General features: G+C 34.9%; 3 protein-coding genes across 3 annotated transcripts; 1 reads left to right on the forward strand and 2 right to left on the reverse strand.

The window, feature by feature from the left end:
• Positions 1-544: 544 nt before the first annotated feature.
• Positions 545-3,766, reverse strand: mdlc (RING finger protein mdlc). The gene is made up of 7 exons (XM_077428949.1): positions 3,268-3,766; positions 3,025-3,176; positions 1,818-1,979; positions 1,498-1,625; positions 1,358-1,419; positions 1,086-1,269; positions 545-812 (listed from the first exon to the last, which is right to left on the reverse strand). The coding sequence occupies exons 1-7, from the start codon at positions 3,383-3,385 to the stop codon at positions 641-643; spliced, it is 978 nt and encodes a 325-aa protein (XP_077285075.1). The 5' UTR covers positions 3,386-3,766; the 3' UTR covers positions 545-640.
• Positions 3,767-6,906: 3,140 nt separating this feature from the next.
• Positions 6,907-10,403, forward strand: Sce (E3 ubiquitin-protein ligase Sce). The gene is made up of 4 exons (XM_077428641.1): positions 6,907-7,816; positions 7,885-8,063; positions 9,027-9,199; positions 9,443-10,403. The coding sequence occupies exons 1-4, from the start codon at positions 7,086-7,088 to the stop codon at positions 9,485-9,487; spliced, it is 1,128 nt and encodes a 375-aa protein (XP_077284767.1). The 5' UTR covers positions 6,907-7,085; the 3' UTR covers positions 9,488-10,403.
• On the reverse strand, positions 9,709-13,622 carry LOC143910253 (uncharacterized). The gene is made up of 2 exons (XM_077428643.1): positions 13,381-13,622; positions 9,709-11,947 (listed from the first exon to the last, which is right to left on the reverse strand). The coding sequence occupies exon 2, from the start codon at positions 11,932-11,934 to the stop codon at positions 11,479-11,481; it is 456 nt and encodes a 151-aa protein (XP_077284769.1). The 5' UTR covers positions 11,935-11,947; positions 13,381-13,622; the 3' UTR covers positions 9,709-11,478.
• Positions 13,623-18,249: the final 4,627 nt, after the last annotated feature.

Genomic DNA, 18,249 nt, shown 5'->3' on the forward strand with positions numbered 1-18,249 from the left:
GAATTCAAGTATTAAAAATAAATTGAACTGACCAAATACATATGTTGATTTGTTACACCTGAAGATTTATAAGTGGAATTTAATTTTGAGTTCATGTAATAAACAATAAATTATCAATATACTACTATTACATTATTCTCTGATTTTTTTTTTATTTTTAGATTCTTGCTCTTTGGACGCTACCGCAATCCCAGGAGAAGATCGGTGCATAATTCAACAGCGAGTTTTTGCCTTTTCAGTACACGGATCGGGCAGTTTATTGACAGGCTTGTTAGTTTCGTAGCGCTCTTGTTCCCGTCGACCATTGTGAATGCGCCGTTCGTTGTTAATGGTGACCAAATAAGCTAACTGTCGCACACATCCTAGCATGCGAACATGTTGCGTCCTGACAAAGCACCACTTGGCGCATGACTGCAGTTGCATCTAATGAAATATGTATTTTTCGACGCTTTACTGTTGGGAAGATTTTACAGTTAATCGAGGCAACTGGGAATAATACAATGGAATTCTATATAAAATGTGGAAAGACAGAAAAACAATCGATAATTAGCTTATGAGAACATTTATTGCTAAATTCAATTCAAATAATATATTATCTTACTACTCAAATATGATACATTTGTATTTTGTATAATTCTATTTAATCACTATCGTCGTCACAACTTGACTCACTCTTATTTTCTAGATTAATTCTATTTATTAATTCCTTAGCAGGATTGAAAACGCCCATCGTTTGCGTATTGCAGATGTAGCATCTCGCAGACTTTTTATAATTACTAAGTGCACAATTTTCACAAAAGTAATGTTTGCACCTGAAAAACAAACACATGGGTATTATAATACTAATATATAGGAATATATAGTTATACTTAATCCGCTCTAGGAAGAGACTTAGGAAAAACATACATGCTATCTCCCTCACCACCTCTCGACCAATAGCATTTCGTGCAGACAGTAGAACACTGTCCGCGCGAAATGCCATTGGTCGAAATGGAGGGAAAAGGACAGCATATGCGATTTACCTGAGTGTCATCCTACACTGGATGAACAATAAGTAATGTAAAATATATGAAGATAAAACATACTTAGTTACAATGGGATCTTTGAAACTTTTCCTACAAATAAAACATTTAAAAGGCAGATGCTCTTCGTCACTGTGAACTTCATAACGTCCATCATCATCCGAGTTATTGGCAGGTGCTGTCTCTTGCCTTTCCAATTGCCAACCATGTTTATAGTCTCCACGATCGTGTAAAAATTTACAACTGTCTAAAATTTCAAAAAAAAATAACAATAAATGAATACTATGAAAAAATTTAATTCAGCACAATACTAATTATTATAAAATGTTAAATACCTCCAAAACCACAAAAACCGGTTTCTTTGTAATCCTTACAAATATCTGGCTGGTAATCCCACCTATAATAAAAATACAGCAGAAACATAAGACAATGCATAAAGATGTTAAAAATTAAAAATTTATATGTATGTACGTACCTAACAGTAGCACGTAAATTAGCAGGTGCTCTAATAGGTCCTTTTCTAACTAGTCCTGAGCTTGCATTACCTGCAGCCGTATCCTTTTTTTTATAATACATGGCGTAGTTGTTAATACCGCGATAAACCTACAAAATTTATAAAAATGATCACTCATAATTTTATATTACGATGTATGTATGTATATAAATACTTAAGAAACTGTATAATAAGTAGAGTACGGACTTTGTAAAAAAGGTTCGGCAAATCTTTAAAATACATTTACAACATATGAACAATGAACGGCACCTTGGTTATCCGCCCTTTAATAATAAGCATACCTTATCATCCGCTTGCCCTTCTAATTCTTCATTCACAGCCATCGCACGTTCAAATATAGCTTGTGCATCATGGTCTCTCTCAGTATCAAACTCGTAAGTTGCCGTCGCATTTTGATCTCCATGAGACAATTCACTGCCTTTAGATTTGTAACTTACTCGCACCTATTTCAAAAGATAAAAAATATTATACCTTTGTACCTATATATTGTACATAAATTTAAAAACTACATACATATTTAATACAGATTCATTATTATACGTATTAAAAGAATAAACTCGAGCTATATTCGCTTATTTTCAGAAATATATACTTTGATTTTAAAAAGAAATGTGTAAACCTTAATCAAAAGTTTAATTTCATCACATTTGACATCTGACTATTCAATCTACATAAATGTAATCCCGTATGTTGTTGCAATTTTTTCAGTTTTAAAACGATTGAACAGTACATATGTATCTATCTTGGGGAGCGTAGATTATCGGATATTATTTTAACATATTTATCTGGTAACCTGCGCTCATCATTACTTTCTTAATTTGAATGTGATGTATGAGTGGAATCTTAATCTACCCTCTTCCATTTGGGCCTCGCTGTGATTTTATTTTTTATTCATATTTTGTTTTATTTTATTTTATTTTTTCTTTCTCCTTTGTACATTTTCAATTTGGTTCAGTGTAAACAAAGAATGGGATTTATGGATTTTATTTTTGTTTTTAACACTTTTGTTATTTTTTTCTCTGAATGATGTATTATTTTCCTTTTGTTACTTTTTTTTTATTATTTTATTTTACCATGTTTTCTGCTTTTGCTTTTTTCCTTTATTTACAGTTTACTTGTTTTTATATCATGTTTTTATATATTTTTCAAATGTGGGCCATTGTGGCGCATTAGGTTCTTCCTGTGATGCCACAATGGTCCAAAACTATTAAATAAATAAATAAATAAATAAAATAAATAAATATGTAGGTCCCTGAAAAGATGCCGGATAGTATAAGTTAACTCAAAGATGGACAAAATAAATAGCAAATTAAGTTAAGTGGTATTATAAAACAAACGCCTGTTACATTGTAACGTATGTATGTTTATTTTTGTGATTATTTTTCCATTCGTCAATTAAAACTTATCGGATGACACGGAAAATTTGTTGGAAAACTGGACGTATATTTATTATCTTCGTAAAGTCATTTACTCAAAAAACATATTTACCGCACTCGTTTCGTCATCACTAGAATTGGCATGGACGTCATTGCGTTTACTCTTGTTGGGGTTATTAGTGGATTGTATATTAGGATTCATTTTCCGTTGTTTTTTCACTGGGAAATTGACAGCAGGCTTATCCTTGTTGCTGTCATCACTACCTAAAACAATTGGAGAAGATTTAAGGTTATGTTTATATATGCTACAATGCATGTACGCACGTAGACCATTTGAAAGTTTCTTTAAATATACCTGATGGAGAGGTGTCAGCTCGCCTTCTCCGAGCCCCCATCTTTCCTCTGACTCCTTTTCGGAATTGAACTCCACCCCCAGTACTACTTTCACCCTCTAAATTAGCGACGTCTCCCATTCTTAGCGAGGATCGAAATGACGATCTTGACAGCAGCGCTCTACTCTCAACATATCAACATTCAACAAACCATGAAAATACGTCTTAGTACACTATAATTACGGCCATCTGTCTTTATAAATTCGAAAATAAAATTATTGTTCTCGTATCTTATTTGTTTTTTAATAATATTCAACTCATGTTTCTTTACAAATCGCTTTATACATCCTTTTTATATAAACACTATTGGCCCGGTGCATATATGTGTACACTTGATATAAAGTGAATTTTCGAAACCCATGAACATGAAAACTCACTCCATGGTAATGTATTTTCTTATATCATCTCTTAAGGTCTGACCGGACTATGCGACGACCGAACGATCCGACACTTCACAACAGTACGTGACCAAATATTGATTGTATGAGACAAAACGCACTGCGCGACAGTCGCATGACGTAGAACGACACCGTTCGTTAAAGTTGACTTTCCAACCAACTTTGAAGCGAGGTGTCGTTCGCGACGTGGCGCAAGTGTCATTGAGGGGGGGTTGCCTTGCGACAATTATTCTCCTTCTTCATATCGTGACTTTGAAAGAGCATGTAGCTATAATTTTTTGGTTTTTCTCGATTGTTCTTCTTCCTCGCATATCAAAGATACTATGATAGCGTCCGTTTCGTCCATCTTGCTCCGACGTACCGAACGAATAATTGACATAATTTACTGCGTAGTGTCGCATCACTGTCGTTCAAGTGCGGTTTACCTAATATTGACGCACACTGTTGTGAAGTGTCGGATCGTTCGTTTGACGCATAGTGCGGTCAGATCTTTAAATAAACGAAGCTGAACTACCGTAAACCTTTCATAAAAGAGAAATAGACAATTGTTGTATCTAGTAAACTGTGTGGCGGCTCGCTTATACGACATGGTCGAGTTTGGTTGCCTTCCTGCGAGTGGGAACCAACTCGGCTGGGTTCGGAGAGCTACTACTCACTCTGTCTTCAGCTGTCATATAATAAACACGTGCATTAACATGCCAGTCGTCTCATTCGTTCATCCTCCATACTGGTGACCCCCGACATCGAGCCACGCAGCCTCGATCAATTTCAACATGCCGCTCATCCCATGCCGCTCATCCCTGCCTCGCCGAGTCAGGCGGGAGAAGCTACCCGCCGCGCCCCCATCGCCATCAACACGCGTCGCGGCCCGCGGGTGACAATAAACGAGCAGACACGGCTACCTACCTACCTACCTACCTACCGACGTCCAGCCACAACGTCGACGACAGGTGCTTTTAAAAAATGGGGGAGCGAATGAGACGACGATCTTGACAGCTGGATGTGGAGTCATGCGCGATCCACTACACATAGAACGGTCATCCAGCACCACAAGATTCATCACACACCACCTCAGCACCATCATCATCATCATCATCATCAAGGCCCCGTCCGTCCCCACGAGCGTCGTCACGCCGAGACGGGCGGTAGCGCTACAACACCTCCACGAGCCACAACGACTCACAGTCCAGCTCGGAGTATCATCAACCACATCGATGCCCCTGCCGCCCCCGCCGCCCCACCAACCGACATCAGCCTCGGAAGAGCGGCGCCGCCGCAGCATCGCATCGCGCGACCATCGGACCACCCACCGTCCTGCTCGCGACGTCACCGCCCTCGAATCTACCGACCATTCAGGGCGGTACACCTATGTACACAGCGGATGACCCACGTCAACTTTTTTTTTTCTCCCCACGTAATAATTTTTTCTCTTTGTGTAACAATAATTTTTTTTCTTTTGTAAAATTTGTTTCTTTGTAATTTTGGTATCGCTGATGCTGGGGGGGGAGTGATGTGGCGGCTCGCTTATACGACATGGTCGAGTTTGGTTGCCTTCCTGCGAGTGGGAACCAACTCGGCTGGGTTCGGAGAGCTACTACTCACTCTGTCTTCAGCTGTCATATAATAAACACGTGCATTAACATGCCAGTCGTCTCATTCGTTCATCCTCCATAACTGTTTCAATAAAAATGTTTATTTTTCCTTTTGCAAGCGCCCTTTCCAGTGATCCATTTACTATCAGGTTCTTAAGACTCTCATCGCTACTTTTGACAAACTTCTTCGGTACACTGCTTTTGGAGAGTCTTTCTGATGTTTTACACTCCTGGGGGATAAAAATGTTTGTCCGCTTTGTTTTCTACAGAATGCGAAGCATTTGCTTTCCACACCACATTTCAAAAGCATCCAGGGTATCTTTATTCTTAAACGTCTAAGTTTCCGCTCCATATAGTGCGATTACATGAGCTTTAATTTTAATATGACTTTTTAAGGTCTGCTCATACCTATCCAGCAAGACCCGTATCCTGCAGGTGTCATGCAAGTGCGGATAGTATTATTTGGTACATTATATATGGACGCGCATGAATGCGTAAATGCGCATGCGCGAATGGAGTATGAATACGTCTGCAGGCGGGGTAGGTAGTGTTGACCGTATCCCAGCCTAACGAAACACTGTTGTGCTTGTTTTAAGTTGTTTTATTGTTTGCCTAAATATTGTAAAAGTGTATTAGAATATTTGAGGAAGTTTTCTCGAAGCGGCTATTGGCTGTTGACTTGGTGTCGTGATGGCCGCTGGATCTGTAATGTGTCATTGCTCTGGATCCGGCTATGTTCAGATATCTCTGGATATGGCAGCGTGTTGTTGGCTCGGCATTCGGCTATGTTCAGAAGGTCTCTGGATATGGCAGTGTGTTGCTGGCTCGGCATTCGGCTAAGTTGCAAGCGTTCTTCCATTGTAGGGCAGTGTAGTGGTAGCTGTTCAGATGCTGGATGTAGACTGGTCCGCTGCTGTGGGTCGACTTTTGTTGCTGTGGGTCGACTGGTCTGCTGCTGTGTGTCGACTCTTGTTGCTGTGGGTCGACTGAAGTTGTTTGGGGTGGACCTCCTTTTATATTGTTTTTGGGGATCCACGTGACCTGTGTTTGGCGATTGATTCCGAGAAGTGCACGTGGTGTTTACATGTGCAAGTTATGCGAGGAATGTGGTTTGTTGTTTAGGGTGGACGTTTCTCGAATGTTTGACGTCGTTCCACTCGATTTAGTTTAATGGATGCAGGTGTTCTTCGTGTCGTCCTGCTTGGTTTGTTGGGGTGGAATATGCTCGAATGTTTGGCGTCGTTCCACTCGATTTAGTTTAATGGATGCAGGTGCTCTTCGACTTGAGATGATGTCAATGGTTGAGCGTGAGAAATGTATTCTCCGTCGCACTAGATGTTTCGATGGCGATGACGAGATTCCTACACGTCCATATAATGTAACAAAGAATACTATCCGCACTTGCATGACACCTGCAGGATACGGGTCGTGCTGAATAGGTATGAACAGACCTTTATTCTTAAGAAATGTGTGCAATGGTAAACTCTAATATATTTATTTATTTAGATGCGTCTCACGGATAAAATTTTGTCTTAATTCGACCTTCGAGGTACTCAAGATTTGCCTCTATTCGTTCCAGAAATAAGATACATAATAATTTTCAATGGTAAGAAGTGTGGTAGAGGTGGCAGCAGTGATAATGTGCGCGTGTTGTGACAGCTGTGATCGCGATTGCGGCTCCGGGAGCCTCGGCTTCCAACAGACGGTCACCGCCGTCTGAAATATTCCAAGATTGCACAAGTCGTGTTGGTCGAGCGAGGAAGTAGAAGAAGCGGAAGCAGAAGCCGAAACATGGCTTCCACCGAACAGGTGTCGAACAAATCGTGGGAGTTGTCCCTGTACGAGCTCCACCGCACGCCCCAAGACGCGGTCACCGATGCCACCGAAATAGCCGTCTCGCCTCGCAGTCTGCACAGCGAGCTCATGTGTCCCATCTGCCTGGACATGCTCAAGAAGACCATGACCACCAAAGAGTGTCTACATCGGTTCTGCTCCGACTGCATCATCACGGCTCTGCGATCCGGCAACAAGGAGTGTCCCACGTGTCGAAAGAAGTTGGTTTCAAAACGCTCTCTCAGACCGGACCCTAACTTTGACTTGCTCATATCCAAGATATACCCCAGCCGAGACGAGTACGAAGCCCACCAGGAGCGTGTGCTCGCCAAACTCAACAAATCTCACTCACAGGCTGCTCTGGTCAACTCGATCACCGAGGGTATCAAATTGCAATCTCAAAACCGACCACAACGCTCCCGAAAAAACCAGGACGATTCTACCGGACCGAACGCTGACAACAATCAATCGTCGACTCCATCAATCACTCCCAATAAGGACGTTTCGTCGAACCTCGCCACTAACAATAGTCAATCGACTTCGAACCCCCCGTCGGTGAGGAGTACTCCGTCTCCTGTACCATCGAATGTTAGTTCAGCGTCGAAAAATACGAGCATCACAAAACGAGCAAAATCAGTCCTCACATCGGAAAGAAGTGAAGAGAGTGAATCTAGCGAGGCCGATGGAAGGTTCTATTTCTTTTATGACTCATGTATGTTGTCTATTATTAATTTTTACTAACTTAAGATGTTTTCAGAACTGAAGGTGGAGATTCGATGGATACGGATGGAGAAGGTGGTTCTGATACATTGATGTCTAATGAAATAGAATTAGTTTTTAAACCACATCCCACTGAAATGACAGGAGATAATCAACTTATCAAAGCATTGAAAGAAAACTCAATTCGATATATTAAGACTACAGCTAATGCTACAGGTTTAATTTTCAATAATATTGATTCTTTTTTTATATACTATCATCATCTACAGCCATTCACCATCCACTGCTGAATGAAAGCCTCTCCAACACGCTTCCACTCGTCGCCTAATTCCGTCTACCCATCTTTCTTCCTTTTTACCCTTTTACATTCTCTCGGGTACCATTCTAGTACTTATTTTGTCCATTCATCTAGCCACGTGGCCCACCCATTGCCATTTCAATCTCTTCACTCTATCCACTATATCTAATACCCTTGTCATACTTCTCTCCCACATATTCCGCTTCCTGTATTTTCTAGTTATACCAAGCATACAGCGTTCCATACTTCTTTGAGTGCATTGGACTTTATGTAGCATCTAGGCGTTGAATGTCCCAAGTTTCACATCCACATGTCATCACTGGCAAAATACATTGATCAAAGATCTTTTTCTTCACGCAAAATGGTATTTTTGATTTAAAAACAACTCTCATTCGACCAAATGCACTCCATTCTAATTTCACACGTCTCTTTATTTCTTCTTCTTTGCTACCAGACGTGTCTTATTATTTATCCTAAATATAAATGATTACTGACTACTTCTACTATTTTATCATCTAATGAAACGCTAACAGGCATGCAATAACTATTGAACATTAGTTTGGTCTACGTTAATTTTTTTATCCTACTTCCCCACTTTCACTGTACAGTTGTGTTAGTCTGTTAAGTAAGTCAGCTGGATCGCAAATTGTTAAAACTATATCGTCTGCAAACCGAAGATTACTCAAGAAGCGACCATTGATGCTTATTCCTGCTGTGTCCCATTCCAAGTTTCTGAATACGCCCTCAAACACCACATTGAATAACTGAGGAGAGATGGTGTCTACTTGCCTAACTCCTTTTCTTATGCTAAATTTATCTATCTGATATGTACATATGTATATATCTATTATTTTTATAATTTTATACTATTTTGTTTGCAGTGGATCATTTGAGTAAATATTTAGCTATGAGGTTGACACTAGACCTAGACACCGATCTTCCAGATACGGACAAGCTTTTAAATTTTTGCATATACGTTGCTCCACAACCAGGTCAACTTGTAGCACTTTCAGGAAATCAAACATTGAGACAAATCAACGATAAATTTTGGAAGGTATGTATTAATAATTTATATTATGTGGTATAGTGTGAGACTTGATCTTTCTCATAACTGTTCCCTAATCCTAAAAATTCATTAATATGGAAGGATTTCATTGGAACTTTGGTTTCTCCATGCTTTTTGGGATATACATGTCTAAACTTAAACTGTCTAGTAAATAAAATACTAATTGAACAAGAAGTGTAACATTTTAATTTTGTACATGAATATGCTGGTAACTTATTTTATTTATTTCAGGTAAATAAACCACTAGAAATATATTACTCGTGGAAGAAGACGTAAATTAGTTGTTTGGATGCCAACAAAGTTATATTAAATCGAATAAATACATAATATGCTTATACAGGTGTGCTCACTTTGCTTTGAACACAAAAGTAAAAGTTGTATATTAGTACACTTTTTAGTGAAAAAACTGGTACTGAGGCACCATTTTATACCAAATTATATTTTGTTACAACTTTATATAATATGTGGATAAATTTTAATAATTTAATCTTTTTTTCGATTGACGGTTCATTAATAGGTTTGGAGATACAGATTATAATTGTGTGAATTTAAATAATTTTTATTTATAAAAATACCCATTTTAATATGTTTGTGAGTATATTGTGGTGCCATTTTCTTTAAAAAAATGGAAGGTGATTGTTTAATAATTATAATAACTGCATACAAATAAATATAATGGATTTTACATATAAAAATCCATTCTGGCGTCAAAAATATGCACTCTGATTTATTACTATCATTAGTGATAAATTTACTTAAATCATGATACTATAAATTCAAGTTATCAACGATTGGATATGTTATGAATTCTGTTTATTCGTTCATTCTAAAACCTTATATATATGTACATATGCAATGCGTTGTGGTAGAAAAGTGTTCCAGCAACTATTTTCTTAGTTGAAGATGAGGTTAAAGAAATCGTTCAATCCGATAATAAAATTTCACTGATAATTGATTAATCAGTACAATATACACATGTCCAATGATGTATTGATGGAAAAAATATAAGCTTAACGAGATCACCTCTTTTTTTCTACAAAAAAGAAGAAAAACACTATTATATATGTATTAAGTAATTTTAACTTTAAAATTCTAAAAACTGTGTTTCTTTTGTGTGATGTGATGTAGAAAGGTGATTGAATGAAATGGACTTAAAAATATTATGTATTATATGAATAAACTTTTATCACCTAAAACTCATCGTTTTATTTATTATCGAGAAATATTATTTTTCATTGATTGGATAATATAAATACATGTATGTGTAGACAAATATCAAAATTAATTATTACTCATAGATAAAGCTACATTGAAAGTGCTTATCAAATTTTAACGCAATGTTCATGATAGTCACTAAGATAAAACAGTTTTACAAAATTTGAATACATGCCCCTAAGGTTTTCAAATACCACTGCAATATCTAAGGATGCCATAAAGATGTAAATAATATAATCGATTATAATGTCGGTTTTATTTCAAATTGCATTATTATTATAGCAAAAACAATAAATACATCTTTGTAATCAGTTTTGTATGACAATTCACAATATGTATGAAATTTATCAATATAAAATTCAAGGCACAAAAAATTTCCAATATTGAACATGTGAAAAAAATCTTTAATTCTGTAAAACAAAGCTAGATAAAAGAAGTATAAATTTTACGTATACAGATATACATATGAACTAAAAATTGGGATTGCTATACTATTAAAAGTTATATCTATTTAAAATATCATAACATAATAGGTAACAAATAATTATTGGTAAAATATATATACATATGTATGTCACTATTGGAAATTAAGGTACATTTTTTTAAGATTTGATGTAGACGTTTATAGAATTTGATGTAAAAAGTTGAATTAAAAATTAAACCTTATCCATCTACAAATATTTTAATTTTATACAACTATAAATCATATCAAGTAAAAAAACAATCTTTACTATAAAAAGATTTTTTGAAAAATAAAAAAAGTAAATGCCCTCATTTGTATATAACTATTATAGAATATCACAACATAATGTTAAATAAAAGGTAATAAATACGTAATATTCAACTAAAACCTAAAATAAATAATGTGACGGAATTAATACCAGTTCGTATTAAAATTAACAATAATGAAATTAAAATAAACTATCACATAGTTTTATATTTACTGTAGGTAAATTCAATTTAAATAAGTTTAAAAATAATTGAGGCATATCACAAAATAAAAATACGATAACATTAAATGACTTCAAAATCATAGGAACAGATTAAATCTCTTAATATTTTCGTTTTACAAAATGCCTCCTAAAAAGTGAATACTCTTTCCTCATTGCTTTAGATATTTCATTTTTTAGTAACTTTAGAATAGTGATAATTTCCTTCTTATCTTCGGTGTCCAGAGTAATTGTTAATTTTTCCATGATAGCAAAATCTAAATCTTGAATCTTCTCCGCTTCGTCTATAAGATTTTCGACCTCGCAGAGAAATTCCTTATATATTTCACTTTCATTCGAATCTGCAGCTGGCGAATTTATCACTTTATCGCACTCGACCCAAAGATTAAGGCACTTTTTTCCGCTGTTCAGTTTGGAAGTTATCATGAAGTTCATAAAGAGTTTACGCCCATTTTCATCATTTAAAACGTTTTCAATTCTGTCAGTGAAGCGATCTAGATCCGAGTTGGTGATACCTTCTAAGTCGCTGCATCCACATGTTGGAAAACAGTGAGCCATTTATCAGAATCAACTGAAAACAGAAGGAAATTCGAAAACTGAAAAATGATAACAATTATAATGCACGTAATATATTACTGATAAATCGTACACTAATTATGTACAACAGAGCTAATAATAAAGTCGTCATAATTTGGAACACAAATAAATAGAGATAATTTTCTGTGCTAGTAACACGTTATAATCACAAGTGGTCTTAAAGAGGCTTGCAACAGAATTTTACAAGACCTGTTTGTCAACAATTTAAATATCTGACAAACATTCGTGTTTAAAATAAAGATTGCCAACTTTTTTAAAAGTATGTATCGAATATAGTATAGTAGCTCAATGAGGTCAGGTCAAATTTATCTGTGGACTGTATAGTAATGGTTGTACCAAAAATACTTTCAGGATAATAAATGAACAACTTAACATTCAAGACCCAAATCCCAGAAAGTCTAAAATAAGTACACACGTATATCGAAAGCAGGCACGTAACTACTATGCCGCACAGGCATGCGGGCCTTTCAGTTTGTTAAATAAAAATACTAGACATTTTTAAAATGAAAGTCTTGGAAGTCAAGTTATAACTTTGTTAAGAAGTGATCTTAGTGCAACAATGTCTATTAAACAGTCTTCGGATTTGTTAATTTCAAAATATAATTCTATGGAAACTGAATTTGCTGAAGTATACACGGCCTTTTTGTTATTTTTCACTTTGCTGGTCACTGTCGCTAGTGTTGAACAAACTTTTAGCAAATAAAAATTAATAAAAGACTATAAAAGGAATTCGAAGAGTCAACTCAGACTCAGTGAATTAGCAATATTAACGATTGAACATGAAGAAACTTCTAAATTGTCTTTGAAAGATGTAATTGCAAAATTTGCGACTTTGACGGTGAGGAAAAAACATTAATTAATTTAATTTTAATAAAAAAAAAAACTACTAATATGCATGCAGGGCCCAATTTTTCTAGTTACGCCCCTGGTCGAAAGCCAAAATTTTTCTATTCATAATATATGTACATACATACATATATCTGTTGACCTCAGAATCGTGGACTTAATATATGTATACTTGGTCAAAACCGGATATACATATCTGCTAATTGAGAATAAAATCATCGAATATCTACATATACGAAATGTATTGACGTTCATTTACAACTGCACACGTACGTGAATGTTATGGATGAATCGCTAGTCGAAACAAATCAATATATATAAATTAGCACTCGTTAGTTCGATAATAATACTAGCGGAGTGTATTTTTATAAACATGTACGTAACAAGATGACATTTAATTGCATTTCAGTGAGTTTTGTTGGATCAATGATCCAGTCGAACACAAGGTCGTTGATCATTTTAATCTTTCGGGAAATGCCGAAATTCTCGACCGATGAAACATAATGTTATTTTGGTATACACGGGCATATTTTTTTATAATATTAGTGCAAATTGAATTACCTCGTGGGGCCTCGCCGAGGCGAAGCCCTACACGTGAGGGCTTCGAATGAGACCAACCGAGCAGCGCATGCGGACACCACCGGGACTAAGCGCCGTGGACTGTGGACTAAATAAATCCCACAGTTCGTCCACTCCACACATCCAAATATCCACACATCCACTAACACAGTTACACGATTACGCACGATGATTGGGGACGGGGAGCGCCGTTTACACGGTTACAAAGTCACCCCATACACTACAAAAATTTATGTCGACTTTTCTCCTACAACATTTTCATTTACACACACTTTTACCTATGATTGGATTGAAATATTATCAGTTGCCGTTCATTCAAATTTGAATTTCCCGCAAAACTGAAACATCCTTATTATTGTAAAAATATGTAAAATAATCATAAAGAGTAGACCACGGTTACTGACCTACTCCGGCAACTGCATAAATTTTTAAACTGATATTCTTAAAAACTAAAACGTTTGAAAATCTATCCTATAAAACGGTTAACTATTTCCAAATTATCCCCCACCCTCTTCCATAATTTATGTTTTAACCCATTTTGTGCATTTTTCCTAACCACACCTATTATTGAATGTTTTTCACAGATTTAGTAATAGATAAAATAGATAGAAAATCCATCAATTGCATCTCAATATTTACAAAATTTATCCATTCAAACAAAAATTTAAATATCATATGGAAGTGTAATAATTATCACAATCATTAAATTTTTAGTCGAATTTAAATGTTTTTGAGACATACTAAAATGTAATAACTAAAATTGTTCATTATGTAATCGATTTTTAATTGAAAATTGTCGTGCGGCAATTATTTTTTTCAATATTTAGCTCGCATTGATACAGTTCACCCATTAAGAGGGCTGGACACCAGCGCCTTGTCTATACAAACGTATTACACTTCTCCCTTCCTCAATTATGGCACTAGAGAAATTATTTTTTAATATGCTATGGATATCCACCATTGGCATTCATCTGTGCTTTTATTTGTTTGATTAGCTATTTATTGTAGGAGCTAGGAGCCGCCAAACATCTATAAAATCGCCTCTTTTTTACACCCACGAAAAGAGTCCATCGTGCTTATTTAACGGTCGATTTAAAAAAAAATACGCACACAGTTGCATAGAAAATATCTTTCTCATACCGATGATGAATTTTTCTAAAAAATTGGTCCAGTTGCGGAGGAGAAAATTGGAGGATACGAAACCTCGATTTTGTCGATTTAAAATACGTATTATCTGGTCGAAGCATAACTGTCGCATTTACTCAATATATATATATATATATATATATATATATATATATATATATATATATATATATATATATATATATATATATATATATATATATATATATATATATATATATATATATATATATATATATATATATTGATATATATTGTCACATTCAATCAATATATACATCGAAGAAAGGAACGGCAAAAAATTTAAGGTTTTGGGTGTACAGCCCTCTTAACGGTGGAACGGCGTTCCGGCCCCTTGTTCTCGGCATTTTTTATGTTTCAAACGAAAATTCTATATAATATAATCTTTTCTAATAAAAAACTTGACAATAAGTGAGTTCCGGCACCTTTTTTTTCAAAAAAAAAAAACGCTGAGTATATATAATACATAGGTATTATAATGTGAATACGAGATTGACTTGATTTCAAGTCGTACGGTTAAAAATATTTTTTTGTATATTCAATTAATTTCTAAAAAAATAGTTCTTTACTTACTTTTGTTTTATTCCAAAACTCTAAAATTAGGTCGGTTGTGGTTTTTAGGAAACATTTATAGTTTCTGCCCATCTTGAGTGTGGGGACATGGTGAATTAATTCTAGCATCTGTTCAATAACGATTTCAGTATCATAAAATATCGCATTAATATTTAAAATCCATGTCAAAGTAAATATGCATTTGAATGCCAAACGTATATGGGCATAATTCTACCCAAACAACTTATTTTTGTAATAGAAATAATGTATGTATCACGTTACGTCATTGAGAAAAAATCAAATGGCCTCAAGGCGCGCATGGGAAGCTATAGAATCAAACAATGGCCCGCAAAGTTCAATTCACACCGAGAAAAGCAAATCGTGAATAAATGACGATCAACCGTAGCTTGTCATGCACCAAGTAACATCGATCATCAAGCACACTATAGACGTGACTGTTTTGTAGAAATTGTTAAAAATGTATTCACGATTAGAAACCACCAAAAACATTTACTACCTCTACTACTACATATAAGTACTTCACACCATAATATCATTATAGTTTTTAGACGAAATGCATAAAAAAAAATTATTTAAATTTAAAATAAAATAAAAGTTTTCATTAAAATATATTCATTTGCTTTAATAGTGAATATTTTTCACTTCTACGCCTTGGAGGTTTTTGCATGGTATGATTTTTTGACATATAAAAGCAAATATTTTATATCTTGACATTATTTGTGCAATTGCTGTTATCTCTTGTTTACTGATGAAAAATTTTCAGATGAGTGAACAAGATGTAAGCGCATCTTTAAAAAATAAATCAAGATCATCAATTTCAAAAAGTGAGGCGTCGGAAAATAATGTGTGGAGAAAAGGATTAGATGTTTTGGCACACAGAATTAAAAAATTGGAATGTGAAATGGAAAAAATTAAATTTAACGAAAAAATCGAACGAGAGGTAATAAGTATCTCTCTTATTAAAAACGTGTTATTTGTACAAAAAATTAACAATTTCTTAAAATATATTCCACGCTTGGTACATTTTTAGGAAGACTATTCACAATATCTATTAGATCGCGAAAGAAAATTGTCATCAAAATTACAGAAATTGAATGATAAAAATATTATTATTTCTACGACTATGTCGAAAGCCGAATCTTTTTGGAAAACGTTAGAAGAAGATAACGACGATAACATTGAGAAAGAGGAAATGAAAAATGACTCTAACGAAGACTATACTGTTTGGACATTTATAACAACATTTTTATAAACAAAATAATGAGAAAAGGTAAATATTTTTACATAATTTTTATTTACAGGACTCAAAAAGTAATCTGCAAGAGAAAAACTTGGCCATCTTAAATAAGAAGTTGAAATCAAAAATGAAATTTCTGGATAGTGAAGTTGAAAGTTTACAAGACGAACTAAAACTGACGAAACTGAAATTATCGGTTATGGAAGAAAAATATATGGATCAAAAGTTTCAAGTACGATTACACCAAAATGATTAGTTATCAGTGGCGGCTCGTGATAATTTTTAGTGGCGGGGCTGCACTGAAAAGATGTCTAAAAAATGTCACCATAATTGTTCTATCATGTCATAACAGGACAAAATAAGCACAATTTTTGGCGTACGACCACTTACATGTGGATTTAAGTATTATTGAAAAAAAAACTAGCACTTTTAAAAATAACTAAAAAACTAGATGAGGGCTCGTACACAACCAATTAAGAGTAACGAAAACGAATAAAGCTGTGATCGTGCGATTCAACTAATCAAATGTAAGATCAAGCGCGCGAAATCTTACACAAACCGACAGATGAATGTTGTTTAACAGGCGAAGGCTGCCGACTATCCAGCCCAAAACGGCAGAGTGAGTGAAAGAGAAAGAGCTATCTGCAGTTGCAAATAGCTCTTTCTCTTTCTCGTTCCGAAACTCCGGGCTGCGTGGCGTTCAGGGCGGCGCTGTAAAACTTTACAGCCAGTACAGCAACATTTTAATTCATCTGTCACCATACAAGTTAGTGGGGTCTTCGAAACGGTCAACATTACTTAAAATATCACCCTTTTGGATATGGGTGATATTGTAAGTAATATTAACTCTGTCGAAGGCCCCAATAGTTCGTCCATCCAACTAATAAAAAAATATCATTAATAAATAAAATATTAAATGTATTATTAAACATATATTTTAGAATTTTATAGGAGGGGCTGCAGCCCGGCAGCCCATTAGGACGAGGCGCCACTGTTAGTTATACGAATCGAACAAAGTGTAAGAAAAAAATCAATTCGACAATTAGATAGTGTCATGGCGTCGTTCAGATCTTATAAAAACGCAGTAACATAATCACTAAACTGGGTTGAGTGATTATTCTGCAAAAAACGATCTCACGCAAGTCACTAAAATATTGTACGATAAAATACAACGCCAAATATTGTACTAACGAGAACTCGAATGCCAGATGTTCTGTGATCAAGATTTTAGTGACTTGCGCGAGATCACTTTTTGCGGAATAATCCGTTTACTGTAACAATCCATTGCATATTTATTTTATACTTTTTACGCTCATGTATGATGTCTTTAGGCGCTAGCTCTGCATGTGTTTAAATAGGGCGTTTACGGGGTGTGTGCAAGTCATTAAAAATACTTTGGAAAGGCGTCATAGTCATGGACTCAAACGATTTATATAAATTTTTATACACATAATACATAAAGTTATACAAAAATATAAATATCAAACAAGATAAAAAACAAAAAAAAATCGATATAAATAATTCAAAATAGAAGAAAATAAAATAAACAGTTGAAAAAAATAGAAAATACAAAAAATAAACTGGAAAAAGGAAGGACTACAATAATCCATTTATTTTAAGAAAATCATCAAGTTTATTTTTAGAAAAGTTACAAGAAGTCACTAATTCATTGGATAGACTTTTTTACAAATTTTAACCACTCCATTTGAAAAAAAAAAGATTTTTTAATTATTTTGAAGTAATATCTTTTTGGAGTCTGAGAGCATGACCTCTCAGATTAGTGTTATTGTTAAACGAAAAGAAGTTTATCATATGACAATAATTATAATGGTTATATTATTTATAATTTTATAGACTCCATTTAGATCATCTAA

The sequence above is a fragment of the Arctopsyche grandis genome, chromosome 4 (genome assembly GCF_051622035.1).
Source record: "Arctopsyche grandis isolate Sample6627 chromosome 4, ASM5162203v2, whole genome shotgun sequence".
Lineage (NCBI taxonomy): Eukaryota > Metazoa > Arthropoda > Insecta > Trichoptera > Hydropsychidae > Arctopsyche > Arctopsyche grandis.